This window comes from Mchenga conophoros, linkage group LG10 (assembly GCF_057382185.1).
Source record: "Mchenga conophoros isolate Kocher_MC1m ecotype Shallow Benthic linkage group LG10, M_conophoros_male_GT1.1, whole genome shotgun sequence".
NCBI lineage: Eukaryota > Metazoa > Chordata > Actinopteri > Cichliformes > Cichlidae > Mchenga > Mchenga conophoros.
Genome location: NC_140535.1, coordinates 36,173,360 through 36,183,743, shown reverse-complemented (window position 1 = coordinate 36,183,743; position 10,384 = coordinate 36,173,360). Strand labels below are relative to the sequence as shown.

The 10,384-nt window shown below is 44.5% G+C and overlaps 1 protein-coding gene across 5 annotated transcripts; it reads left to right on the top strand.

The window, feature by feature from the left end:
* The first annotated feature begins 153 nt into the window (after nucleotides 1-153).
* On the top strand, nucleotides 154-7,552 carry LOC146566415 (tripartite motif-containing protein 16-like). Of its 5 annotated transcripts, XM_085290035.1 has the most exons (5): nucleotides 154-264; nucleotides 353-395; nucleotides 3,350-3,476; nucleotides 3,875-4,183; nucleotides 4,261-7,552. In XM_085290035.1, exon 5 carries the CDS (start codon nucleotides 4,389-4,391, stop codon nucleotides 6,015-6,017), a length of 1,629 nt encoding a protein of 542 aa, XP_085146161.1. In that variant the 5' UTR covers nucleotides 154-264; nucleotides 353-395; nucleotides 3,350-3,476; nucleotides 3,875-4,183; nucleotides 4,261-4,388; the 3' UTR covers nucleotides 6,018-7,552. The 5 variants fall into 5 exon arrangements, with proteins under 5 accessions (XP_085146161.1, XP_085146166.1, XP_085146164.1 ...); XM_085290040.1 differs by lacking the exon at nucleotides 353-395; XM_085290038.1 differs by lacking the exon at nucleotides 3,875-4,183.
* Nucleotides 7,553-10,384: the final 2,832 nt, after the last annotated feature.

Here is a 10,384-nt window from a genome sequence, read left to right as displayed (position 1 = left end):
GTGCACCAATCACAGCAGCATTCATGAGCAGCACACCTGTGTGAGTCACACAGGTGTGCTGCTCATCATCAGCTCGCGAGGCTTACTGTGAGCGTCCTGTGAGTTACTGGTTATGATGGTCTCACAGACTGTTTATGAATATGGAGGCTGTAAAAGTGCAGCAATAATCTGCTTTAAATAAACTTTGTTTGAATGAAACAGCAGAGTGAGCTGAGTCTAAAGGACCGTCAGAGTTTAGTCCATATACCAGTAGGGGAGAGCGGGGTAAGTTGTCGCACTGTTCATAACTCCAACACTAGAGGCTCTATCTCAAAAATGAAATAGCCACTTTGTGTGACTTCTTCTTCTATAGTCAACCTCCTGTTCACATGTGGTCAAGACTGCTCTAATCTGAGGTGAGCACATCTTTTTTTTTTTTTTGACCTAAAAGGAAAAATAAATCACTTTAAATTTTCGTCAGTACAACTTTGTTAGGTATAGATGTTATAAATTATTATTTTACACAAAATAGAGGAGACATTAACGTGTCTTTTGATACTTCAGCTGATGTGCTATGTTGAGCTAACCCTGACATTTAGCCAAAATTAGCATAAATGTCAGTTTGGGGCAAGTTGTCTCATTAACTCAAATAAATGCTCCAAAAAATTGTGATATTGTAATTCATTTGTATTTGTAATAAGGTTTTTGAAGAAAGGAAGGAGAGGCAGGAATTAAGGAAGAAAGTAAGATGGTTTGAAATTATCAACGAAAGACAGAGCGTGGCAGAACACCACCTGACATTATGTTAAAGGCAGTCAGGCAGGTAAAGATGCAGAACAAATCAATCGGAAGTACAGCAAAGGATTTTGACATAAATTATCGTACTCTAACTCGGTATTGTCAAAAGATTACCAGAGAAGAAATTGAAAGTCAGACAGCCATGCCAACAACAATGGTTGGTTATACAACGCCAAGGAAGATTTTTTCCCCTGATTTGGAAAAGCAGCTTGTTGAGTATATTAGTAGGTCAGCTGACATTTATTTTGGTCTGTCACCAAGTGAGGTCAGAAAGCTTGCCTACCAGTTTGCTGTGGCACACGAACTGAAGTTTGTGCCTTTGTGGGCAGAAAAAGAAAAGGCCAGCAAAGAGTGGTTTACAGGCTTTTTAAAGTGGCATACAACATTGTCACTGAGAAAGCCAGAAGCAACTAGCCTTGCCAGGGCAAGTAGCTTCAACAGAGAGAATGTCAATGCTTTCTTTGACAACTTAGAGAAAGTGTTATGCAAATATGAGTTTGGACCAGGAGACATTTGGAATGTTGATGAAACTGGGGTCACCACTGTACATAAACCAGACAAAGTGTTGGCCAGACGTGGATTCAAACAAGTAGGGTCATTGACCTCTGCTGAAAGGGGAACCCTTGTCACACTGGCCTGTGCTGTCTCAGCCATAGGGAATAGTTTACCTCCATACTTTATTTTCCCGCGTGTCCACTTCCATGACCATTTCCTGATCAACGGGCCACCCGGCAGCAAAGGAGGGGCAAATTCCTCTGGATGGATGAAAGACACACACTTTGTTGACTTCCTGCAACATTTCAATGAACATACAAAGTGTTCAAAGGAGAAGCCCTGTTTACTCCTTTTGGACAACCACGAGTCTCATCTGTTCATTGATGGACTCAATTATGCCAAAGAAAATGGCATAATCATGCTGTCATTCCCACCCCACTGCTCACATTGGCTCCAACCATTAGACAGGTCTGTCTACGGGCCACTAAAGAGGCACATCAACAGCACGTGTGATGCCTGGATGAGGAACAACCCTGGGAAGACAATGTCTATTTATGACATTCCTGGGATTGTGGCAATTGCATATCCTCTGGCTGCAACCCCATTGAACATCCAGGCTGGTTTTAGGGTGGCTGGGATTCAACCTTACAACAGAAATGTATTTCTGGAAGCCGAGTTTGCGCCATCCTACGTCACAGATCGCCCTATTCCGGACCCTGCCCTGCCAGGCCCCAGCACTACCTCTGCACTGCCAGGCCCCAGCACCAACTCTGAACTGCCAAGCTCCAGCACCATCTGTATCACGAGCTCACCCTTACCCAGCACTGCAATTACTGACAGCGGACTACCAACTCCAGAGGACATCCGGCCATATCTAAAAGCTGGCCGCCGAAAACCATCCAGCAAAGAAAGAAAACGACGCAAATCAGCAATTCTAACTGACACGCCAGTGAAGCAGCAACTAGAAAAAGAAAAGAATAAGGCTGAATCTAGCAAAAAGCTGTTTCCAAAGATAGAGACTCGAGGGGGGAAAACATCTGGACCTATGAAGAACAACGCAGCTAAAAGAAGAAAAATAATTCAAGAGTCATCATCAGATGATGAAGAGTGCTTCTGCCTTGTCTGTGTGGAGCCATTTTCAAACAGTCGTCCAAAAGAGACCTGGGTAAAATGCGTAAAATGCAACAAATGGGCCCATGATGCTTGCACCTCAGGCCAGGCAATTTATGTGTGCCAGAATTGTGACTCTGAAGTTGAGTCTGATTAATCAGAAATAAGGCATCTGTTTTGTTCAGAGGATAAACATGTTAAGTAAAGCAAGTTATTTGCAGCATTCCATTCAGTTATGATGGATTTATGTGCAAGCCAGAGAACATTTGAGTTTAAAGTTCAAACTAAAGTTTTCTTTCTACTTAATGTTTTGATTAAAATGTGTATTGGATTGAAATAATTGTTTTTTTCCAAATTCTCTTGGCATAATTGTTCAAATTTCCAGTTTTGGTTTGAATTTAACAATTAAAATCAATAATCACAATTAAGTATTTGTGTTTTTATTTTAAGATAATCTAGTGTGACAACTTACCTGCCGATGGGGCAAATTGTCACAAGTGCACATTCTCCATTCAACAATCTACAACTCCGTAATGAGATAAGATATGAAAATGTAATGAATACATCATATGTGCCCGAGACTTCCTTCTTTCATTTGGTGAAACATTTATTACGTTGTGATGTATGGTGCTCAGTAAAAGTTAGTCAGTGTGAAAAGTGTGACAACTTACCCCGCTCTCCCCTACTTCCAGTATGACTTGTTTCTCCTGTTTCTCTTCTTCCTGTTTCCATGGTCTATTGTTCAAACGTGCAGGTCTGAGTCAGGCAGAGAAAGTGAAACGATCAGACATGTGTCACTTCCTGTTGGTGGCAGTGAGGAGTTTTCTTCAGTTGCTGGCTTCTGTGTGCAGCATTGAAGGTTCTTTAACAGAGTTTGATCAGGTTCACCGTCAGACTGAAGCTGCTCCTCTTCCTGGACTCAAGTTAAACCGTCTCTTCTTTAACTCAGCGTCTCGTCTCCTGACAGCTGACGAGTCTGAACACCGAAGCAGGTTTGATCCTGTCAGAGACGTCTCTGTTATCTGATGAAACTCCATTTCCCAGCAGCCCTGGTTCAGAGCGTGTCCTGGAGCTGCAGTGACCTCAGTGAACAGGTGAGTGCGACTGAGTGATGATCATGAAGTGTTTTGTGCCTCTGTCACGTCTGATTGTTGTTCTTTCACTTACTGAGAATGATCAGAGGCTTCCAGTCTGAAACATCTCCACAGCGCCACCTGCTGCTCACAGCTTGATAAATATGTTGTGTAAAACAGCGACGCAGACAAGCCTGCACAGCTCCGCCCACAGTGATGAGTGAACCCGACCGTCAGTGATGTGATCGTTATGTTTGAGAGAAATAAAATGTCCTGTAAAAACAAACAGGGAGGCTGAGCTGATACGACTGAATGATCTCAGTCTTTCTTCTTTTCTCTCATCTGTGTGCCAGTAATTATTCAAATAAGGAAACATTTATTACTTCATAGTTTTTCTTCCCACCATCTCATTCTTTCAGTCACTACCCAAAGCTCAGGACCACAGGAAGGCTGTAGATCACTTTATGCTCCCCACCTGCAAAAATTAGAGACGAGGCTCTGAGGCCCCCAAAGTGAAGCTGCTTGGCTCCACCCAGAATCTCTGTTCATTAAAGTTATGAACAGGATCAGGGACGGAGGCTTTGTGGAGTCCATCCACCAGAAAAACCAGGTCTGACATTGATGCAGACCGTGCTCTCAAACTGGTTGCACTGGGACTGAATGGCTCGTAATAATGGGCCAGGCAGCCCCTCCTGAAGCACCTCCCACAGGCTGCTCCTACTATCACGGTAAGGTGGAGATTGATGGAGGAGTACTTTGAGCTTTATTCATATTAAATGTTGTTGGTCTTTGTTGCTGTTTGCAGAAACCTCACAGTCACACTGACTATAAACTGGACGTCAGCCTCTGACTGAAGAGCATCACTGCATCACATCCAGGATCACACAGACCTACACCCTTCAGACCATCTTTGTTTGCTGTGAAGAAGTGAACATGGCTCAGCGAGGACTTCAGCTGGATCATGAGAGGTTCTGCTGTCCAGTCTGTCTGGATCTGCTGGAGGATCCAGCCACTCTGCCCTGTGGGCACAGCTACTGCATGCGCTGTATTAAGAAACACTGGGATGAAGAGAGTGAGGGAGGAATCCCCAGCTGTCCTCAGTGCAGACAGACCTTCATACCCAAACCAGTCCTGCGGAAAAACACCATGTTAGCAGACTTAGTGGAAGAGCTGAAGAAGACCGGACTCCAGGCTGCTCCTCATCCTCAGCACTATGCTGGACCTGGAGATGTGGCCTGTGATGTGTGCAGTGGGAGGAAGCTGAAAGCCTCCAGGTCCTGTCTGCAGTGTGTGGCCTCCTACTGTGAGCTCCACCTCCGGCCTCACCACGAAGCCCCGATTTTTCACAAACACCAGCTGGTGGAGGCCTCGGCAGAGCTCCAGGAGATCATCTGCTCCGTTCACAGCAAAGTGAAGGAGGTGTTCTGTCGCAGCGATCAGCAGTGCATCTGTCTCCTCTGTGCTATGGATGCACACCGAGGCCACGACACAGTGTCAGCTGCAGCAGAGAGGACCGAGAGGCAGAGCGAGCTCGGGCCGATGAGGCTCGACATCCAGCGGAGGATCCAGGACGCACAGAGAGACGTGGAGCTGCTTCAGCAGCAGGTGGAGGCCATCGATTGCTCTGCCGACGAAGCCCTGAAGGACAGTCGGACCCGGTTGAGCCAGCTGCTCCGACTGGTGGAGGAAGAAAGCTGCGAGGTGCAGCAGCAGATCAGATCCCAGCAGCAAACTGAAGTGAGTCGAGTCAAAGAGCTGGAGAAGAAGCTGCAGCAGGAGATCGGTGAGCTGAGGAGGAGAGATGTGGAGCTGGAGCAGCTCTCACGCACAGAGGAGCACAGCCAGTTTCTCCTCAGGCACTCCTTGCTGTCAGCCCTCAGTGAACCCACACGCTCAGCCAGCATCAGTGTCCGTCCTCCCTGCTGCTTCCTGGAGGTGACGGCAGCTGTTTCTGAGCTCGCAGACAAAATCCAAAGCATCCTGCGTCAGGACCACACCCAGATGTCAGCCGGGACCAGAGCAGAGTTACTCCAAGACTCCCGGCTCCTCGGTGTGGATCCAAACACAGTGAGCGTGGGGCTGAAGATCACAGAGGGGAACAGGAAGCTAACGTTTGTGGGTAGAAAACAGTCCTACCCTCATCATTGTCACAGATTCACCGACAGCTTCCAGGCTTTGAGCACACAGAGTATGACCGTTCGCTCTTACTGGGAGGTGAAGTGGAGCGGGGCCATTTCAGTGGCGGTCGCATACGGGAGCGTGAGCCGAACAGGAAGTGACAGCAGTTTTGGAGATGACCACAAGTCCTGGGCGTTGTACTGTGACAGGAACGGTTACAAAGCGAGACATGACGGAGTAAGCGCGTTCCTGTCGGGGCCTCCGTCCTCCGTGGTCGGAGTGCACCTGGATCCTGGTGCAGGTGTCCTGTCCTTCTACAGCGTCTGTGACACCGTCACCCTCCTCCACAGAGTCCAGACCACGTTCACGGAGCCCCTACACGCTGGACTCTGTGTGTGCTTGGGATCCACTGCTGAGCTGCTCCAGCCCAGTCAGAGCGAGTAGCAACACCTGCTGATGTTTGGGCGGGGCTACCTGTGATTGTCAGGTGGTTAGCCAATGAGTGTGTAGCATTGTAGTTCTTAATAAAGCAGTAATCTGATCTTCAGTGAATCAGGTTTCCTCACATGCTTTCATGTCAGGATGTTTCTGCTGTGTTCATGCATGATGCACTTTCATATTTAGAGACGTGAAAACACAAGTTCCTCTCTGAGGGTCATTCCACCTTAAATTAACCCTCTGCTCCACCACGTGTGATTTGCACAATCATTTGGTTTAATGGTTGAACAGATGTAATGAAATTTTAGACTTGAAATACACTTTAAAGTCCATCTACAGAAATCTGAGGCTGTGCTTGAACAACAACATCTCAAAAACCGATGAAATCTTGATATGTTCACTCGTCTTTCTTACCATTAAAATGAATCAAGATCTGTACTTTAGGACAGATACATTAAAATAAGATGAGTACTGGTTGTGTCTGTGATGGTGCTCAGTTATTCAGGTCATGGTGATCGAAGGAGCTCTGAAAGAAAAGCATCTGGACTCTTTAAGTCTCTTGAAGACGTTTCACCTGAGAAGCTTCTTCAGTTCTAAGAACAACTGGTGGAAAGTCCCAGATTTAAGTAAGAAGTTGTCACGGTCCTGGGTCTTATGGCCCAGTGTTTTGAGTTTTAGTTCATTTTGATGTTTATAGTATGTTCAAGCTCATTATGTCTCCTATGTTCATTTGCTTATTAGTTCCCTCTTGTGTTTTCTACCCCTGTGAAGTCTCCCTTGCCCTTCGTGTGTTTCATGTCTGTTGTCTTATGTTGTCATGTCTGCCTCTCATGTTTCCCGTTTTATTTTGAAGAGATCTCGTGTTTTTATATTATGGATTATGTTTTGAGTCCTTTGTTGTACTGTTTCCTGTTTCCCTAGATTTCAGTTATGGTTATCATAGGTTTAGTTCTTTGGCTTTGTCATATGGCTTCCCTGTGTTCCATGTTATGTCCACTGTGATGTTTTTGTACCATGTTTCAGGTCCCTATGTCCTGTCTCCCCTGTTGCTGTTAAGTTTGCATGTTTAGAATTCAGTCAGTGTGTTTCCTGTTTTACTTTGAAGGTCCGTGTCTCATGTGAGTGTTTCTAGTTTTGCGTCTGTCTCGTCCAGCCTGATTACTCCCAGCTGTGCTCCCCTTCTGTGTCTCATTCCCTCGTTATCCCTCTGTGTATTTAAGCTCTGTGTTTCTCTTTGTCAGTGTCGTAGTCTCCCTCATAGCTGTGTGATTTTTCCCTGTGGCTCCTCGTGCTTTAGTCTCCCCAGTTTAGTTTAGTACTGTTTTTTGTGTTTCACTTTATGCCAGCATTAAAGCTGTGTTGAGTTTACGTTTTGTCTCCGTGAGTTTGCGTTTGGGTCCTCTCCTGCCTGCCACACAGCCGAACCATGACAGAAGTAAAGTTTAGTTATTAAGCGCTTTTCACAGACAGGCAGTCACAAAGCGAATGAACAGTACAATTATACACAATGTAAATTAGACACATGAAGAATATAAAATACGTAGATCCAACACGTTCTCACTCCCAACTCGTCAAACGTGTGACGCATGGTCAGGCTCCCTCTGCGTCACTTATCCACGTGCAGGGTCCTCTCATTGGATACTACAGAGCTCCCTAAACGTTGCTTATTGACGACAAGAGATTGAAGAGCCTGTTGTCCGTATATTTATACATTTCCAAAATCACATTGTAGTGACGTATACTGAACACAATAAATTATATAATTAAACAACTACCCGAGAAACAGCAGATAAATTAATTATAGCCTGTTACTTTTGTATCGTTTATTGCATTTATGGGGGGAGTGGTGTATGCTGGGTAATGGCACTGTGGGGCCCCGTACTGCAGACGACCCTGCCCGACACGCAGCCCTGAGTCCTCACAGACTGTGGTCGGTCGGTGAGGTAGTCCAGGATCCATGTAGTGAGGTGATGGTCCACTCCAGAGTTCACCAGCTTGTCCTTCAGGGCTGTGGGCAGAATGGTGTTGGAGTCACTGGAGAAATCAAAGAACATGATTCTCACAGTGCTCCCAGCGGTGTCCAGGTGAGCGAGGGAGCGATGCAGGAGGTGTGGATGACGGCATCATCCAATTCTACGAGACCTGCTGTGTAAGTAGATACAAACAACCACAGTTTGGTCTGCAGTTATTCAAAGATCCCACAGACTTAGTTTAGAGGATCCACACTATCTGCACTGTTTATAGTCAATTCTGCAAGTTTTTCAACAGTGAAATTTGTTTTGTGCCCAAATTATTCTGCAGATCGTCAGAATGAAAAGTTCTTGGCCATGTTTGAGTTGCTATCATGACATTACTGTGTGTTAGGTTGTGGGATATCCAGACTCACAAGCGGGACACTGAATGTCACCTCTCCAATATTTTGATCTGCATGTTTGATTTGGATGCCCCCCTGACATCCGGCACTGAGAGTAGACTGGCTCGTGGTGCCGCTGTGGCTGGGTTAGGTTACAGCCCATCAGGACATTCAGTGTTCGCTAAATAATTACTGAGACATTTAAATGCTCAAAATCTGCTGCAAAAACAGTTTTTACTGAATAAAAACTGATCTGAGAGTGAATCTGTGGCCATCTGGGTGACTGAGGCTGCATTCACACTGCAGGCGAAAGCGCATCAAATCCGATTTTTATGCGACCCATCGATCCGATCATGGTGTGACAGTGTGAACGGCACAAATCCGCAACTCACTCCGGCAAGAATGTAGCTGTGTAAAGTTCAAGTATCTGCTCGATTTATCAAGACATCACATATTTGCAAAAGTGCTCCGACGTTTTCGGAGACGTCCATTTTTTTCATGCTTTGTGGCAGCTGTTGAACATCTGTGGCATCTATTAATGTCAAATCTAGACTTTATTTACCAACATAAGCAAACTCTATGTTACAATGATTGCACAGCCATTAAGGATCAAATCAGTTTCTGAAAAATGTTCTGCTTTTTCTCCCTCTGCTTGCTTCTTGCTGTCTTTGAGGCTCGGGACCAGCAGAAAGACATCAGTATTTTGGTTTTGTTAGCAACTGTCAGTGACATTTATATTAATCAGGCTGAGCTTTAATCATACTTTAGATCAGCCTGTTTTACTTATTGTTTTATTTGTGCTTTGGTTTGGGGGGGAAGTTGTTTCTTCACTGATCTTTTCCTGTCTTCTGTTATTAGACTTGAGATATGACTGCACGATGCTGTTGCTGTGACTCCAGTTAATTCTACCAGACATGCTGTGTAAGTAAACAAACAACAACAGTTTGTCTGCATTTCTTGAAAGATCACATCCCCCAAACTTAGTTTAGAGGGTCTACACTGTATATAGTGAAGTCTGCAAGTTTTCTAACAGCAACATTTGTTTTGTTCCCAAATCATTTTGCACATCATTAGAATGAAAGTTATTGGCCATGTTTGCATAGCCCTTTTTAAAATGATGCTTTCATGGCATTATTGTGTGTTGGGTGGGGGTCACGGCTATCTAGACTGACAAGTGGGATGTTGAATGTCACCTCTCCGGTGGGGAGGGGGCCTGAGATTGTGTAAATTGGAGTCTGTTTTATACCAAATGCAGAAAAAAATGTTTTAAGAAAGCAATTAAGTTCATGTCCAAAAAATATGATTGTTTGCTTGCAGGACACCAGGAGAGATGAGTCCTCCGTCACAGATGGTGTGGTCAGTGAAGATGGTCGCCTGCAGGTTCAAGCTCATTGCATCTCCAACCCACATCCACTGCCACTGTACTGAAGGGAGGTTAAAGACTTCCTCTGCACCTACATTTGGATCACCTCGATCCATGACAGTCATTCAGCAGTAATGCCTGGACTGGAAACAAGCATCCTTAAAATATTACAACATTCCAGCTCCTGTGTTGGAATGAAAAACAAATGTGTTGTTTAAATCAGAGATGCACTTGTGACAGAACAACAAATATTTTATTTTGATTATATAAGTAATGTAAGTACAAAACAAACTTATTTTCAGAATAATTACATCTGAGACTTTGTTTCATTGTAAGATTATAACAGTGATGGCAATATAACTGTTTGTTGTTCAGCAGAACAGTGTCCAGTATGTTGGCTGTTATACTTTGTTGTGTTTGAAAATAAAAGTTGGGCTGATTTTAACATCATTACAAAAAGTGTTGTTAATTATTTCTAATCATATTCAGGTTACCACAAATAGTTTTTAATTTAGTTGAACTTGAAATGTTTGTCAGTAGGTAAACAATTAGTATTGTACAGTCAGAAATATCAAGTTATTCTTCATACTGCAGACTTGCAATGATGGCTGTTGTCCTAACAGTCGTCTTAAGTAAGCTTTACTTAGTTGTTTTGAG